The sequence below is a fragment of the Kwoniella bestiolae genome, chromosome 7 (genome assembly GCF_000512585.2).
Source record: "Kwoniella bestiolae CBS 10118 chromosome 7, complete sequence".
Lineage (NCBI taxonomy): Eukaryota > Fungi > Basidiomycota > Tremellomycetes > Tremellales > Cryptococcaceae > Kwoniella > Kwoniella bestiolae.
In genome coordinates this window covers 1,457,902-1,475,251 of record NC_089247.1, presented here as the reverse complement: position 1 = coordinate 1,475,251, position 17,350 = coordinate 1,457,902, and the positions used below count along the sequence as shown (strand labels likewise).

Genomic DNA, 17,350 nt, shown 5'->3' with positions numbered 1-17,350 from the left:
ATGAACATGAGATTCATCCAACTTCCTTTGAGCAATGTATAAGATTACCCCATCAATGACGTACGTTTGATTGCCGATTTATCGGTCATCTCCTACATGAGTGAACTGGTATTTGGTTCCGTTCCTTGCTTGACCTCTTGTGCCACTCTGATCTTGTGGGATGATAATCCCGCACAACCACGACGCGTGTTCTTTCTTTTTTTTTTTGGATATGTGTCGAGTGCCACTGTGGCGGCACGTGAATACATGAGGGAGATAAACAAGTGGTTAAATAGTCAAATGACCCTTTGAGGGATTACGCGGTGCCCTGTGCGATACGAGTTTATCCTGAACTACGGTACGGTACGGTTGTTCTACTTACTTGTATGTGACTGTTTTTACTTTTACCTTTTCACCTACTACTCGTACATCCTTCAACCCTTAACTCATTTCTATTCAATTCAAACATTATTTTTAGTGTTACTCATCCATCCCATCCCATTCATTCTTACTCTATCGTCGACATCTATACGCTGGAAGGGAATCAAGAAGAAGCACGAATGATCTGGATGAATCGCATTTAGAGAAAAGGTTACTCCTAGCTATAACCTTTTCTGACTCAAGGTGAGGAAGGAAGGATAGGACGCGTTTCAACATCAACATTTACATTCTACATTCTCAAACATATCAACCAACTTTGTATCATCCATCCATCACATTCACCTGGTCAATCGTCATCAAACACGCATATACGACGATACGACCATACATTCCACTTTTAGATCTTCATTCCCACCAGCCAGTTCTCACCATCACTTTTTAATCGTTCTCGGCAAGCCTCATTTCGACAAACGACAAACAATTAACGACAAATTCGACATTCGTCATTCCCATTCTCACTCACCAAACAAACATTCATGATTTCAATCTCGACTCGTATCTAAAATCAACAAACCTCTTCCCTCTATGATCAATCAATAACCAATTGTTACTTGGCATCTCTCCACAATGACCGCACGTACATCAAACAACGGTGGGCCCGTGCTTCAACATCACCAATCATCGTCCACCTCAAACGCATCTTCTTCAACTTCAACGTCCACATCCAACTTTAGAGTACCTAGAGCAAAAGGGTTGAACAGACCTACCACCTGGTTCACCAGCTCTTCATTCGGTAAATCATCCACATCATCTTCATCCTCATCCTCCTCCGCTGGCGGGGGCGGTACTTCCTCTTCCTCATCTAGTGCAACGGCCCAACCGAGTTGTGCAAGTCCCATGGCCAATCCCTTTGCGGTACCTTCCTCCTCTTCTTTCAAATCGCCCTTTCCATCTTCCAAAGGGAAACACAAGCTCTCGCCTTCACCCTCGCCATCACACAGACAACAAGACGACGATTTCGTCATGATCTCCCCGGTTAGAACCACATACGGACTAGGTGTAAACCTGCATCCGCATTCGGTACATAATGGATATTCACCCTCGGCGTCTCCTTCCCGCTCGGCATATCTTCAAAAGAGCAACACGATGATGAGGGAGGATTCCACCACATCGTCCTCGTCGCCACTGGAGGAAAGTCCCACGCCAGCATGTGGAATGGCAAGTGCGACTGCTAGATTGAAATTGGTAGATGACGAGTCGCCCATCAGGAGAGTACCAGGACAGAGTAGGAGTCTGGCTAGAGCTGGAAAGACGAAAGAGGATCCAAGGAGCGTTTTCTTATCCGCTGAAAAGGAAAGGATGGGTGCGGGTGAACAGTCAAGTCCATTGAAATACGCTACAAACCAAATGATGAATGACGAGGAGGAAGATGACGAATCGCCCTTCTCACCGCCCACACCTGTCATGGGTAATGGGTTACCTGTTCCACCCCCTCAGCCACTCTTCCCACCCATACGCACATCGCAATCTCAAGATGGTACTTCCTCCCATTCGCTCTTCGCCACCAAAAACGATTCGTCCAGAATACCAAGGTTATCAACGTCGCACCCGCTGCGAGCCAGAGCAGGTACAGATGCCGAACGACCGACATTGGGATCGATAACTAAAAAAGCAATCTCCCTCGACCAGATACCCACGACTAGTGGGAGTGATAAAGACGAGCTTTTCGGTAGTAATTCGCATATCCACGTGAAGAAGACCAGACCAGCTCCTACATTCGGTTCATCGGGTTTATCAGGATTGCCATCTTCGTCGTCCTCGAATGGTAGAGCTCACAAGAGGATAAATTCGGGAGAAGGATTACCACATGCCGCAAATAGCGCTTCGTTATCACGATCGTTCGGTGCGAAGTCACTGGCACTCTCGCTCACACCGAATCTTGGACCATTGCCCGATTTCAGCTATTCCAATTCGTCCTTATCGTCTCTGTCCACTGCCAACCTCACTCCACCTGCATCTGCTTTTTCACCTGCTGAACCACCTATCTTCGAAGATGTGAAACCACTCCAAGAAGCTTTCGAACAACCGCATAACACTGTTAGCAGGAAGTTTAAACCCAGAGATAGTGGAGTGTCGATGGGAGATGGGGACGAAGATCGACCAAAACCCAAACTCTTGGTACCTCCTCCATCGGTGATGAAGCCCACTGCTCGACCACGTCGGCCGGCGATGTTGAAGAGGACCTCGTCAATGGGGGATGAGCGATCATCTTCGTCATCAAATATGGACGTGGAAACTCCCGGTATCATGCCAATGATGAACAGCGGTTGGCCCGGTCAACAAAACGCCTTTGATTTCCTTGGTGAAAGTGGAGTGGGTTTGGGAATGAAACATGGTGGGAACGATGCTAAACCTTCTATGCCTGATACCCCTGTCAAGAAGAATGCATTTACCCATTCTACCGCTCCGAGAGGTATCGGCCATTCATCTTCCCAACCTACCCTCGGGTCAACACCTTTCGAAATGGACGATAATTCCGGTACACTGGAGGAATCTACCAAACCCAACATCCCTTCGAGCTCACGATCAAGCTTTATGCCTCCCCCATCTACGAAGAAATTACCCCCTCCATCCACCATGAAGAAACGACCTGGTTCAGGCGTACCTCAACTCACACTCACCACTTCGTCTTCGCCTGATTGGGCGGGATCGCCCATGGACACGGACGACGCTGCGTCAAGTCCGACGGTGGGTATGGGAGGGAAGGCCGCGCAGGCGCAGGCGGTGGGGCTGAAGCCTTTGACTCTGGGTGCGAGCGGGAAGGTCAATAGGGTTGGTCTGTTACGGAGATTGAGTAATGGCGTGGCATCGGAGAGTGAGGATGAAGGAACGCCAACGAAGGATGGTGGTGAGAAGGCTGCGCTGGCCGGTAAGTCGTGGTCGAACATAGACGGTAGATTAGGATATATGCTGATATTGGAATATAGTTGCTCGATCAAACTTGATAACTCCCACACCAAGTCCCATACTCACCTCTGCGGCTCTCCCAGCCAAACCTCCCCCATCATCCATGAAGAACATCTCAACCACCGGATCAGGAATCATGCCCCGCCTTTCCCTCCCCGCTTTACCCCCTTCTAACAAGCATCATCAGCGGACGTTGCATCATCGACAATCACACCCTGCTACGTCTACTTTACAACCTGAAGAGGAAGATCTGTTCGAAAAGAAGTTTATCACGCTTGAAGTACTGGGTAAAGGTGCTTTTTCGACGGTTGTGAAAGTGCAGGATAGGCATGGGGAGGGATTGTGGGCTGTGAAGAAAGCTAGAGGGGTGTTCGATGGGATTAAAGATAGGTGGGTTTGCTCCCTTGGTGTCGCGATAGTCTTATCTTCTTCATTCCCATCACTACCGGACATAAGAGATCGACGCTGACAATGTACGCTTATAGACTACGCCACCTCGAAGAAGTCGACATCCTCCGACATCTCTCCAAAACCCCTTGTCAACATGTGATCAAATTTGAAGATGCGTGGGAACAGAATCGACAGCTGTTCATTCAGACTGAACTGTGTCTCGGATCTTTATCCTTCTTCCTTGAAGAATATGGTAGAGTCGTGGAAAGGTTGGACGAAGGGAGGGTATGGAAGATTGTCAGGGAGTTAAGTGATGTGAGTTTGCTCTATCCCTAGTAGCTTATGTCATGACTCCTTCACGCATGGCAGTGCAGCAGTAAAACATAGAGCTGACATATATTTACAGGGAATTTTCCACATCCACTCCAACGGCGTGATCCACTTCGACATCAAACCAGCCAACATCCTAATCTCCTCCACCGGTTCGCTCAAAATTGGTGATTTCGGCTTGGCCACTCGATACCCCCGGATCGAACCTGCTGAGATACTCAGAGGATCGGGCTTGGGCGCAGGCAACGGTTTTAGCTCGAGTAGTATCCCCTTGAGAAGTGAGAAATTGGAACGAGAGGGTGATAGGGTATATATGCCTCCTGAGATGTTGAGGGGTGTTTTCGTCATGGCTGCGGATATCTTCTCGTGAGTGGTATCTCGGCGAACACAGATTTAAGGATAATGCTGATGATGAAATTATCTTTAGATTTGGCCTGGTGATCCTCGAAGTATCAACCAACATCTGTGTCCCCGATGGAGGACTCCCGTGGCAAGCCCTCCGATCAAACGATTTCTCAGTAGTCGACCTCTCCCCGCTCTCACCAGCACTATGCGACCTCATCACGCAATGTATGAACTCTGAACCCGAGTCTAGACCTACCATCGGACATATCGTCCAGCATCCCGTCATCCTCCGAGCTAAAAGTAAGAGCGAGAAGCCCGCCTTAGCTCCGGAGGATAAAAATTGGTTGGTCGATGTTCTCGCTGGGGGGTTCGGGGTTCCTCCGATTGGGGTGGGGGCCAACGAGGATGTTGAGATGGGTGATAGTTAGGTTGAGGTGTTGTATATATCTGTTTAGAAGTGGAAGTCAGTTCTACTTTGGCGGTTTCGGCAAGGGATGGATGGATGTTGTAAGATAGCTTTTATGTGGTATTATACTTGTTCTCAATTTTGAGGTTAAATGAAATAAAGCTAGAAGCTTTGTTTTCGTCTCGTGCTTTCGTATGGTCGTCTATCTGTGATATATGCTTGAAGCACTTTTTCCATTATAGTATTTAGTAGATTAGTAGGCTGGATATCAGGATTGAAGTGACGCACGAATTGATGAATATTGCATGAATGATTGGATTGTACGATTGCTATCAGCTCAAGTGAGGTTGGAGAACCAGACTAATTTCATTCACCTGGATAGTCAACAAGGGCGATCTAGTTGAACATCAATGATGATGGTTGAATCCGCTTTGGATGTTACTTGACCTCACTAGAGGCAAAAGAAGGACTCTGAAGTTCTCCGCTTCAAATCGCACACAAGCTACTACGAATCTCATTTCATCGTTTATTGTGCGTAAGTCATATCTATGTATCTATCATCTATAATCTATAATCTATAATCTTAAAGTCAATCACAAATCACTACTCTATCACCCAAGTTACTTATTATTAGTCGAACTGGCCAACCCTACCCTAACGCCATTCGAATAATCATAAACGCTATACCAACTCTTCAAGAACGCGTCCCCCACAATCGCAAGATTATCCGGGAACCCATCAGCCACCGCCAATACCGCCCCGACACAGAGATTGGACCCGGACGAGGTTTTACCCAAGTTGAAATCCACAGTATTCATATTGAAGTTCTTATTGTTGAATCCCAGGGACACTGTGATAGACGCTTTGCAGGGGTATTGGTAGAACCCTTCGCCGTACTGGTCTGCACGCGAGGAGCCGGGGATCTGGGCGTAGAATGCGTCTGCTATGGAGGTGGGGACGTAGATTAGGGTGGTTCCTGTGTCGATGGCCTGGGTGGGTGGGTGGGATTAGCACTGGTCATTGTCTGCTTAGATGTCCCGTGGATTGAGAGGCTCTAAGGAAATAGGGGAAGTAACACTCACCCCGATAAGAGACTGCGACAGTGCATTACTCCTTCCCCCATTGGTGCTGAACGAAGTCATACTGACCGACCAATAAGTCTGCGAAATGACTGGAACCCAGCTGATCCCCCCAGTGAATTTACTACTATCATAACACCCAATACACAGCTGACTCCCCTGCGCCTGTCTTCTAGTCAAATGGAACCCGAATAAAGGCGAGCTGACAGCCTTGTTGTTTATGAGATTTTCGAAATACGTTGGTTTACCCGACGACGAGATGGACGAGAAGGCCATACCCATCACACCGGAGTTGGGGTTCCCCTGGAAATCTGATGACTCGCTATTGACCGCTCCGAAATATTGACCTTGCACCATCGTATTGGCTACCATGACGTTTTCTCTGGCCAGCTGACCCGATACACTGCCTGAACCGTATTGTACCCCGAAGGATTGGGAGGTGGATTGGTAGCTTGATGAGCGGGATGAATCGAATTGCGCGGATTGACAATTTGAACAGCCGACCGGGAACTACACCGGAACACAAGGTCAGCAAACATGATAGAGGAGGGAAAGGGGGACGGTCCGACTTACCCAGAGATCCGCTGAACCAGTGTCGAAATCTACTGAGAGACTTTGCGAGGGGGTACCGATATTGATATTACCGTAGTACAGCACGTCGAGCGATCCTTGGATGTAATCTGTTAAGGGGACTACTGGCGAACTTGATTTACCTCGGATATGGAGATCACCGACTGTATGGTCGAGCGGTAAATCCGCAGAGATCAAGCTGGTAGGTAGGGCTTTGATCAATGAGGTGGAAGTTGCAATGCCTGAAGAGCTCTTTGGCGGCGCGAACGAAGCCGTAGATACAGTGTTGGTCGCTGAGGATTGAGCCTTTGAGATTGCCGATCGAGTGTGAGAACCGATAATCGGAGCTAGCAATGGAGCGTGGTTGCCTAGAAAGTTGAATACACCGTCGTTATCTATCGAGACTGAGGCAATGGGTGCGGCAACACCTGTTCCACTGGGTGGTGGAACTTTAGTTGAAGATGATGGGATGGAGTTGGGTGCGATGACTGTCACTCCCGTTGACCAGGTCTTTGCAGTAGGAGTGACCGTAGCAGTACTGCTAGATGCGAGATCGCTGGTCGAAGTTGATGTCGATCTACTACTCGAGCTTGAAGGTGCGCCAGAAGCGGTCTTTGATTTAGCAGACTGAGCAGCCTGGACTGGTAAAGCCGCGTTGGGCTGTTGGAACGACACGTCCGCTTCTGCCACCTGAACACCGGAGAGGTACTGCGCAGCTTTCGAATATTTGTTCTTGACTGCTTTGAGCTCCTTCTGCACCAACTCGGCAGCTTGAGAGTCGAATATTGGGATATAGTCATCGGTACGAGCTGATAAGATTGGATGGGACAGGAGGGGAGATCGATGAGTGATGGGGATGACTGTTCCTTTGGCTATTGGTGCGTCGGTGTTGGTAGCTCTGAGAGGTGAAGCGAAGGCGGAGGGGAGGAGAGCGAGGGAAAGGAGGATTTGGTAGTATACTTGAGCGTGCATTTTGGGTTGGTAAGTTTGATTATTTGGTGTTTGAGTATCCAAGTGTTGAGTTGTTTAAGTGTAAGAGCAATTGAGATCTGTTGAGGATTGCCTGTATCGATAGTGAGTTTGTTGAGTTGATAAGTTACTTGAAAAGATTCTCTCGGATCTCAGTTATATAGCAATAACACCTCGTATACCCATCTTCCCGGCGTTTGATCAACAAGCAGCAATCCTTGAAGAGCGTCATCAGTAGAGAGTGGGACCATCGTTAGCATCAATGGTAGTCAGAACGATAACTCGAAATCGACGAAAGTGATCACCGTAATGTCCACCGGCGCTGCTTTGGGTAACCTATCAAAGTTATCTTATCGATTTGGGTAAATCTCCTTTTAGAGATAGTCGAGATTGAAATTGTGTTCTCCTGAATTTCTGATATCGGACGAGGCGAAGCGGAAAAGGTATCCTGCGTTCGGAATTGTGGGTATCTTGACAAGGCTGGTTGAGATTGAAATTGACGGTAACCGCTCGGAGGAGGCAAGTGGTATCGGAAGAAGTTGCTATAAGAGAGTAGGGGCGTGGGCAGTCGAGATCGAAATTATGTTTCAGAACCGTCAAAAGCGCTGATATAAGATAAGTTGGATTAGTACCCCAAAGTGGAAGGTGGTGTCACAACAATACATAGAAATGATCATAACGGGAACAATGAAAGCTGGACAAGATCCTAGGTAGGATACAGTGGATTGGGTTAGATCAATACGAATGGTGGATAAGACTAGATATGATGGTTGCGATTGTCTTGTCAACTGTGGAGATGTTTGGATATGTCGACATGAATCTATCGGTTGTTCTGGTTGTTGAGCTATTGCACTAGGGGTCAGTCGTCTGGACTTCCTTCCAATAAACTGTAAACTCACAATTCTCAAGATGCTCAAGAACAAGTTCAAGAAGTCCAAATACAACGTCAAAGCTCCCAGGATAGCCTCATCAACGGAGAGTCTCTTCATGATCTGTTGAGTGTCGTATAAGACAAAACCGGCGAAGAGAAGGGTCGAGAAGCATGCGATTCCGAGATCGACGTTTGCGTTGAAGGGGAGGAAGAGTTGGACGAGGGACGCGGTGATGAGTCCCCAAATGCCGACGAAGAGAAAGGGGGCGAGGGATGAGAAGTCGAACTGTGCGTGTTGAGTTAGCTGGGGTAGTACGGTGCATAGAAAGGTACGGGCTAAGAGGGAGGAGATGGAAATACTCACCTTGGTTTGGAAGGTGAAGAGGGTCAATCCGGCAAATACACCTAAAGTAAGGAAGAGGGCTTGGAGGACCTGCGTTGACGGGAGTCAGCTAAGGCGTCTTCATTCTTAGTACAGTCAGCAGAAATTGACAACTTACGATTCTTCCCTCTACCATACTAGTGACAAATCCAATCGACATAGCCTCGAAAAGCGTGAAGATACCCAACAGGATCATGTTTGCAGGATGGTGGTGTCTCTTCCAGTATACCATAAACAACGAGACCATACTTCCAATCAACGGGATCCAGATGATCCAGCTATTTTGCTTTGTGAAATCTGATACAGCAGGGTAGGACATCCCCAAAGATACCACAGAGGTCAAGAGCAGCTGGAGGAATAAGATCGAGTAAACTTTTCGGATGAACGCTAGTCTGATCTCAGTGTCGCAGTCGATGACGTTCACGCCCACTTTGAAGTCATCCGAAGAGCCTTCATCTACCCATGCATTTCCGGTTCGTTGAGCAGAGGTGGATGCTTGAGCGGCGGATAATAAAGGTTCAGTCGCTTCGGCATCGGTGGGTGCGGCGCCGTACGATTTCTTTGCTGGGAGAGGAGACGCTTGGGGAGTGTCGGTGTACTGGGGTGGGGCTGACATGGTGCTGGGTTGGTGTGTTGGTGAGTGGTTCGTGGATGACACAATTGTGAAAATGATATGGCGATATGAAGAAGTGAATGAGAAGGATGCAGAAGTGAAGTTGACGTGTGAAATGAAACGCAGTTGTCCGGTGGCAAATGACATAGAGACAACGAGGTTCAACATAGACAAAGGGCATCCAAAATCCCTTTTGTAAGACTTTATATACAAGACCCAAAATTTGGCAAAAAACGCGAAAAAGCCTCTGTCTCCATAGTATAGGTGGTCAGTACGTCACGTTGTGGTTAACACAGCAGAACTGTGAAGACAGCTGTTCGAGTCAGCTTGGGGACAATCCTTTTTGACTCTCGTCGAATGATTGTAGCTCACACCACCTTTCATGTATAAAAGAATCTTCAGCAGACCGTCTTTTCTCAATGGACGCAGAGCCCAATGCATTCAGAGAAAGCATACGAGGAAGGAAGGATTGAATGAATTGGATGAATCTACGCAAAGTTGGTTGATCGTGTTAACACATTCTTTCGCGACTTTTTGTTGTCACCCCTTCCTTGACTTACGTTAGTGTTCATTTTCATCAATTCTCACTTTTCACCATTCATCAACATCCTAAAACAACATTAGATACTTCAAAAAGATCATCCTCAGTCACAAAATATCACCCAGACAGACTGTAGGCAACCCTCCATACCTCCGCTCGCTGCATCACATGACGCACTCCGTCTTACCACCTTCACTCAAACGACCTCGCTCCACCTCACAGCCGCCATCCCCCTCATCCTCCTCTTCACCCAAAAGAGCAGCTTCAGAAGACCCCTCGGACATTTTCCCTTCGCTCAACGGGACAAGTAGTATGGTAGGAACCAGTAGTCCCCTCAGAGTGGACAATGATAACGATGCGGATGAGACGGGGAGCAGGAGCTGGGTAGAGAGGACCGGAGAAGTAAAGATTGGTTCGTCGGATGACGGAGAGGAAGGGGACAAGACTGTTACTCTGGATGATGCTCCACCAGAGAATATCTGGAGAAAGAGATACGATGAGATTATAGGTTGGTCCTTTTTCACTCAGGAGCTTCTCCACGACAAGCTGATGTGATCTCATTAGACTATATGAATCCTCCCTTGATCCCTTACGACAGGTACTATCTACTTCCTAAAAGTATCATTTCCAAACTTACCGAGCTAGCTTTCAACGAAGACGCAGAAGCACCGGCCCAAACGTCCCTCTCTGAAGAATTGAAAGCTGGTATGACCCGGCTTATCCCCGATCAATCAGACGAGACGTTCTGGGTGATCCAGTCCAAGGGGAATCGCACAGATGGGTATAGCCTGATTGGGGAAGGGAAGGAAGAGCAGGTGTGGGCTTTAGGCGATGCAGAAGAAGATAGGGATTTCGTTTTTATCCCTAGTGACGGTTGGAGGAAGATTGTGGAATGGTATGTCACCTTGTTCACTTAGCATGTTTTTGTGTATACTCATCCATTAGCTCTGATAGGTCCGACACATACGATGGTCCTTCCCTACCCCGTTATTGCGTTCCTCCTGAGAAGATAGAGATTCAACCTGCCAACATCAGACTATTCATTATCCCCGCTCCTTCTTCGACTTACACCAAACCCGAAAATGACGAATCCGCTCAAATCGTCCTTTCCTGTCCTAGCACCACTTCTATGCCTACGTTCAAAGAGTTCGTCAAATCCGTTGCTCTTCAGAAACTCGACCCAGCAGCTATAGACAACAACACGCCGATACGTTTATGGAAGATTGAGAAGACTCCGTCAAATGATGAGAAGCTTTTATCTTCGGGCCCCTTGGTGATCTCTCCTTCAGCTTTGATAGGGACATCCAACAGCTTCCTCCCTGCTGAAGAAGCAGCTCAGGATCTCGCTGAAGCTGTGTTAGGAAGCTCAAAGAACCAAACAGTAGCCGTTGAATTTGGTAATATAGAGAATGGTAATACCGTTTGGAACGTTGATGTGGATGGAGAGAACAAAGCAGTAATCAAGAAAGCTGCACCGCTGTTTTCCAAACCCGCCTTCTTCGGTGGATCAGATACCGCGTTGACCGTACCTCAAGTTTCTACATCCAGCAATGGCGCTGTCCAGACGAGAAGCCAAACCCAACAGGATAAAAAAGGGAAGGGGTTAATAGGATTACAGAACTTAGGAAACACCTGTTTTATGAACAGTGCGGTACAGTGTTTGAGCAATACTCAAGAATTGAGCGAGTACTTCCTATGTGAGTTTGGCCTTCGTCCTTTTCATTGTGGAAATAGCATTACTCACTAAAACGGATGTTTCAGCCGGCGTGTACACCGAAGAGCTCAACCGAGATAACCCCCTAGGTATGCACGGGAAAATAGCAGAAGCGTTTGGCGAAGTCGTTGAGAATCTCTGGAGCGCCCCTACCTCATCTTACCATTCTTACTCCCCCCGTACCCTCAAATATACCACTTCAAGATTTGCGCCTCAATTCGCAGGGTACGGCCAACACGATACTCAAGAGTTCATCGCTTTCTTGCTTGATGGATTACATGAAGATCTGAATAGAATCATCAAGAAGCCATATATTGAGAAACCCGATTGGAAGGCTGGAGGAGGCGAGAAAGAATTGGCTGAGCTGGGTAAAGAGTGCTGGGATGGGTACAAGAAGAGGAACGATAGTGTTATTGTGGACCTTTTCCAAGGACAGTTGCAGAGTACGCTGGTCTGCCCAGAGTGTCATAAGGTGAGTGATCTCTGGCTCTTGTAGAGGCGCAAGGTAAGTCATCTGATTGAACTGTCTGCACGCAGGAATCGATAACAATGGATCCAGTGAGTTGTCTAGCTTTACAAACGCTGCGACGTGTGCTGACCCAGAAATCTAGTTCATGTACTTGACCGTACCCCTTCCTATCGCTCAACACCGACACATGAAAATGGTATTTGTACCTCGAGACGTCGAGAAACCTCCAATCTTGGTCAAACTTCTTGTTCCTCAGAATGCTTCGTTCGCTCAGGTGAAAGATAGATTAGCTGCACTGACCGGCAGCAAAGCGTCAAATGTGAGTACGTTGCCATACGAACGCACGGCCAATATTACTCACACAATGCTACAGCTCCTCGGTTTTGATCTATGGCATGGCCGGCCTTACAATTTCTGGATCGACGCCGACCACAACAGTGAAGCCAAAGACCACGATGTGATCATATTTTACGAGCTTGACGTTCCAGTATCCGCTACTCGCAGATCTGTCGGCACCGTACCAACCGACGAATCAATCACTGTCCCAGTGTATACGTTCAAGACAAACGAACACCGGTCGCGATACGGCAACAACTATCCTTCCGACAACCACGCCAAACCATTCTTCATCACTCTTTCCAAAACGGATGCTAGTGATCCCTCATCAGTGCGAGAAGCCATCATGCGAGGATACACCCGGTTTGTCAAACCCGAGCTGAAAGATCAATTATACGTTCACGCTTCCAGCTCAAAAGCTGTTGTACCTACGCCCAGCACACCTAAACCAGAGGAAGATTCGCTGCCTATTACGGAGATCCATCTCAACGGCGATCAGACTACCGTCGTTGAGGTCACACCTGACAACGATGAGACCTCGATGGATGTCGATCATCCTGCTCCTTCGCCCAACCCTTCTGGCCTACATGCAAGTCCTTCGACAACTTCTCTGGTCAGCCAAGGCTCGACCTCTGGACGGTCTGTCACAGGATCGGTATCCGGTAAACTCGTACCCCGTGCGGATCTATTCAAGATTCATGTCGCCGAAGCAGCGAGTGAAGCGATGTTCAACTCGTTCAAAACCAAAGAGAAGATCAACGTTCATCGCATCTATTCCAAAGACCCTAACGAGTCATCTTCGACGTGGTCATTGCTCGAGTCCAGGAAGAAACCCAAGAAAGCTCTTTTCAAACGAATGACAGCTGGCATCAACTCGATAGTCTCACCATCATACCAATCAGAAGACGAAGGTAACACATCTGATTCTTCCTCTTCTCATATTCCTCCTCATGCACATGCGCATACCGGTCAACCGGTCGTCAGACCAGGCGAAGGGATCTTCTGTGAATGGTCTTCGTCAGCTTTTCACGAGTGGCTTGACGAAGAAGTTATGGGCGATGAGATTGTCGATCCTGCGATTGACAAGGAATTGGCGAAGAAGAAGGAAGGTAGGAAGATTACTGTCGAAGATTGTTTGGATGAGTTCTCGAAGGAGGAAACACTGGGCGAAGACGATCTGTGGTATTGTCCTGTTGTACGTTTCTTCTCCCCTGACTTCTTCTCCGCGATCCTGATCGATGGAAGCTGATGTATTGCATGATTATATAGTGTAAGAAACACCAAGCGGCCACGAAGAAATTGGAGATCTACAAAGCACCTGATATCTTGGTGATCTGCATCAAACGATTTGGATCCTCACGAAGGATGGGAGATAAGCTGGACAATATGGTCAATTTCCCTATTGACGGGTTGGATCTCGGCGAGAGGATAGGTGAGAGGAAGGTAGCGAAGAGTATGAAGATGAATGGACATAGTGGAGAGTTGGAGGAGTTGGGGATTGATGAGCATGATGATGAAGAGATGATTTACGATTTGTGTGAGTGTTTCTGACTCCATAACCAGCTCGGACGATGGGCTGTGCTAATTGGTATGGATGTGACCTGATAGACGCTGTGGATAATCATTTTGGTGGTATGGGAGGGGGACATTATACTGCCTTCTGTAGGAATAGAGTGGATGGGCAGTGGTATAATTACGATGATTCGAGGGTATCCAAGGCGGATGTGGAAGCTGTACAGGTCAGTAGTTCTTGCTGATTCTGTTGTCGACGTCACTGATGGTGTGATGCGATCTATAGAGCCGCGCGGCGTATTTACTGTTCTACCGTCGAAGGACTAAGAGACCTATTGGCGGTATATCACGGATCAAAGCTGAGGTGAGTATTCTCCTATCCATAGTCATTACCTACCCCTCGTGGTAAGATAAGCTAATGTAAGCTGAAATGAGCAGGAAGCATCCCGTGCCGCCACACCTTTCCCACCCTCTTCCCCTACTATCGAACCCGCTTCTTCCAATACATCACAAGGTGACGCCTCACAATCATCCGACGAACTACCTTCATACTCCGACGTAGACGATAACATCCCAACAACGCCTGTCCAGCCTTCTCCTCAACTAAGCGATGACGAGAACGATTCTATCGATCCTTCTCTGAGATCGGGGACTAACGTAGATCTAGGTCAGGTAGGAGCGAGTATAGGCTATGGGAACAATGCTTGGGGAAGTGCCGAACCCACCTCGTCGACTGAAAATGCTATCAAGCTTGGTCTTGGTGAATCTGCTGGTACGGGAACGCCCACGTTGGATCGAACGAGCGATTTGGAGGAGGAACCTAAGATGCCTGGTGGGGACGAGGTTATAGGTGGTAAAGAGGAGTAAGGGATTTGTGCGTCGTGGTGTTGTAGGCGTGGTTTTGGAGTTGTCTGTTGTACGAGAGAGGTACAGGTGGATGTTGTATGGAAGATTAGAACGAGGATGGACTTGGGAGAAAGAGGGATGTAGCTTGACGAGTGAAGGATTAGATTAGTAGATATATACATATGAATGAATTAGTCATGTACACGCAACGAGGATTCGATTTTTCCATGAATGGGCAGAACTTTGAGGATGATGTCAATTAGTGTTAGTAAATGCCTCGGCAGAGTATGCAAGTAGAATTCACCAACGAAGAATTTCATATAACATGTTTTATTTTACTTTACGTGATACCGTCTAATTTACAACTTATCTACTACGATGTTCGAAAAGAAGGGATATATGCAAAACATAACAAGACAAAAGATGACCTCAGCCGAGGAATTGAGAAGAGATGAGAATGACACGAATAGGGGGAGTGAAAGTGAAATTGAGAACCCAATGATATGAACAGTAAATGATAAACAAGAGAAAAAACGAAATGCCTGTTGAGGACATATAAAGAAGAAAACGAACAAGGGGAAAAACATATGTTCGTCTTACAGCTCCAACCCTACCAAAACCCACTTCCTAATATCCCATTCCCACCCTCCGAGGACTTTCGACGGCGACTTGAGTACCTGTCCTCCAACGTACATTAGGGAATGAAGTAATTCCGCTAGACTCTCTTGCTCGCTTTCTTCTCTATCAAGCACCAATACTAGATTATTCGCTTCTAAGGCATCTGACGAGAGATCCAGTAAAGCTGTAAGGGATTCTCGAATGTCCATACCGTACAACCCCCCTGATATTGCACTTGACGAAGAGGTAGGAGGCGAGATGGAAAGAAGGGGATCGTGTGGCCTCAGGACCTGTGAGAAATTGGGAGAGAGAGTTTCTGGACGAGTGATGGGTGTAGGATGATTAGATTCCATATGGACGAATACCGTTCTTCCCTTTGTGGTAGTATCTACTATAAACCCTTTGAGGACGTTCGAAGGAGGAGTGACTATTTCAAGGGTGGTCGAATGGTTCGATATGGATGTGAAGTGGTTGGGGAATATCGACGAGATCAATGAGATGATTTGACGTTCCTGTTTGGTCGGTAGGGTGGATTTATGGCTTTGGCTTTGGCTTTGGCTTTGAGCACGAGGTAATGTAGGTTTGATGAGTGGGGGGGAGGTGGGATCGCTCAGTGAAGAGGACGATACGGGCGTAAGAGGAAGTGAGAATGATTGACTGTGTTGAGTAGTGGTGGAGAAGGGGATGTCGACCGAGGGGGTAAAAGAGGAGGGCGGTGTTAGAGGATCAACCTGAAGTGATCTTCCGGGTGGTTGAGAGAGGGGTTCATGCAGGTAGGACATCAGAGATTCTCTCGTGGTCTCTGACGACTCGCTGGCGTCATTGTCGTCGCCCTATACCAAATCCACTTAATATCAGCTCTGCCCCCATCCCCAATGTATAGTGGTAAGGTGAACTCACAGCCAGTGTCCTCCTCCTGCCTTCTTCAAACCCACTGCCGGCCTCCGCCAGCAAAGGAAGCGTAAGATGTGTTATCTCCATCTTCTGCGTAAACGTAGATCTGTCCGCCTGTCCCACCTGCTCTAGCTATAGCCAAAGGTTGGGTAGTAGGATTCGAAGTGGAGAACAGTAAAGGGGAAGAAGTCGAACATGCCCCTGCGCCAGCGTTTCCCAAAGCGCCGCTGGGAGTGATAGGCACACGGTCAGCCTATGTGTGGGAAAAAGATCACGGGCAAATGATGAAGGCAGAACTCGATACTCACGCGGGGCGAAGATTTCGATTGATATTGATACTCTTAGATTGGTTACTCATGATAGGCTATGTTATCTTTATAGGTCGGGCGTCTTGCCAATAGGGGGTTTCTTCAGAGAAGAAGTATATATAGATGGATAGGTCTAGAAGCTTGGCTGAGTGTATTTGATGATGATGACGTTTGAGAAGAAGAAGCAGAAGAAGAAGAAAGCAAGGTGAAGGGATACAGAGACAGTGCACTGTACCGAGGACATGCATGACCTGAATCAAAGGGGTGGCGCAATCCCAATCTATCAAACCATCCAGTGGCAAAAGGAAGACCAGAACAAATGGATTTTGATCGTGATTTATGGGTTTTGATTGATTGATCGGAAAAAAGGCAATCAAAAAAATGATTGTCCCTAAGCTGACTCGAACAGCTGTCTTCACAGTTCTGCTGTGTTAACCACAACGTGACGTACTGACCACCTATACTATAGAGACCCTGATTGAGGTACCATCAAAAAAACAATATCTATAATCGGATAGGAGAAAGTGGAAATCACCTCAGCTATCCCGCCTTCGATGTTGATATCATGGATTCTCTTTCCCCTTCAATGATCCGATCAGCATCACCAGAGTCCAGGCTTTGAGATTCCTTGGAGAATGGGAGATATCATCAACCTCGTTTCATCTCTTCACTCCGACTGCCACGGACAACTACCTCTGGGGGTTTTCGTCCCGCCTAAATAATCCCTTCAGCAGTGGGTCCAGTGTCTGCTTATCCCCTCACCCGCTTGTCTGTGACAGACCTTCCCTCCGCAGCGGAGGTCGTTTTTCTCAGGTCAACTATCGGTCTCA

General features: G+C 47.6%; 5 protein-coding genes across 5 annotated transcripts; 2 read left to right on the top strand and 3 right to left on the bottom strand.

Annotated features, from left to right (window-relative positions):
- Window positions 1–987: 987 nt before the first annotated feature.
- On the top strand, window positions 988–4,820 carry I302_108464 (uncharacterized protein; the record flags this gene model as incomplete). Its single annotated transcript, XM_019193764.1, has 5 exons — window positions 988–3,289; window positions 3,348–3,717; window positions 3,813–4,032; window positions 4,124–4,413; window positions 4,475–4,820. 5 exons carry the CDS (start codon window positions 988–990, stop codon window positions 4,818–4,820), a joined length of 3,528 nt encoding a protein of 1,175 aa, XP_019043887.1.
- Window positions 4,821–5,418: 598 nt separating this feature from the next.
- Window positions 5,419–7,419, bottom strand: I302_108463 (uncharacterized protein; the record flags this gene model as incomplete). Its single annotated transcript, XM_019193765.1, has 3 exons — window positions 5,419–5,787; window positions 5,881–6,387; window positions 6,451–7,419. The coding sequence occupies 3 exons, from the start codon at window positions 7,417–7,419 to the stop codon at window positions 5,419–5,421; spliced, it is 1,845 nt and encodes a 614-aa protein (XP_019043888.1).
- An 817-nt stretch (window positions 7,420–8,236) lies between these two features.
- Window positions 8,237–9,285, bottom strand: I302_108462 (uncharacterized protein; the record flags this gene model as incomplete). The annotated part of the gene is made up of 4 exons (XM_019193766.1): window positions 8,237–8,260; window positions 8,316–8,573; window positions 8,652–8,720; window positions 8,788–9,285. 4 exons carry the CDS (start codon window positions 9,283–9,285, stop codon window positions 8,237–8,239), a joined length of 849 nt encoding a protein of 282 aa, XP_019043889.1.
- A 706-nt stretch (window positions 9,286–9,991) lies between these two features.
- On the top strand, window positions 9,992–14,721 carry I302_108461 (uncharacterized protein; the record flags this gene model as incomplete). The annotated part of the gene is made up of 11 exons (XM_019193767.1): window positions 9,992–10,331; window positions 10,388–10,718; window positions 10,778–11,520; window positions 11,585–12,009; window positions 12,075–12,095; window positions 12,149–12,325; window positions 12,380–13,537; window positions 13,612–13,879; window positions 13,951–14,081; window positions 14,141–14,218; window positions 14,293–14,721. 11 exons carry the CDS (start codon window positions 9,992–9,994, stop codon window positions 14,719–14,721), a joined length of 4,101 nt encoding a protein of 1,366 aa, XP_019043890.1.
- A 575-nt stretch (window positions 14,722–15,296) lies between these two features.
- On the bottom strand, window positions 15,297–16,570 carry I302_108460 (uncharacterized protein; the record flags this gene model as incomplete). The annotated part of the gene is made up of 3 exons (XM_019193768.1): window positions 15,297–16,151; window positions 16,250–16,439; window positions 16,521–16,570. The coding sequence occupies 3 exons, from the start codon at window positions 16,568–16,570 to the stop codon at window positions 15,297–15,299; spliced, it is 1,095 nt and encodes a 364-aa protein (XP_019043891.1).
- Window positions 16,571–17,350: the final 780 nt, after the last annotated feature.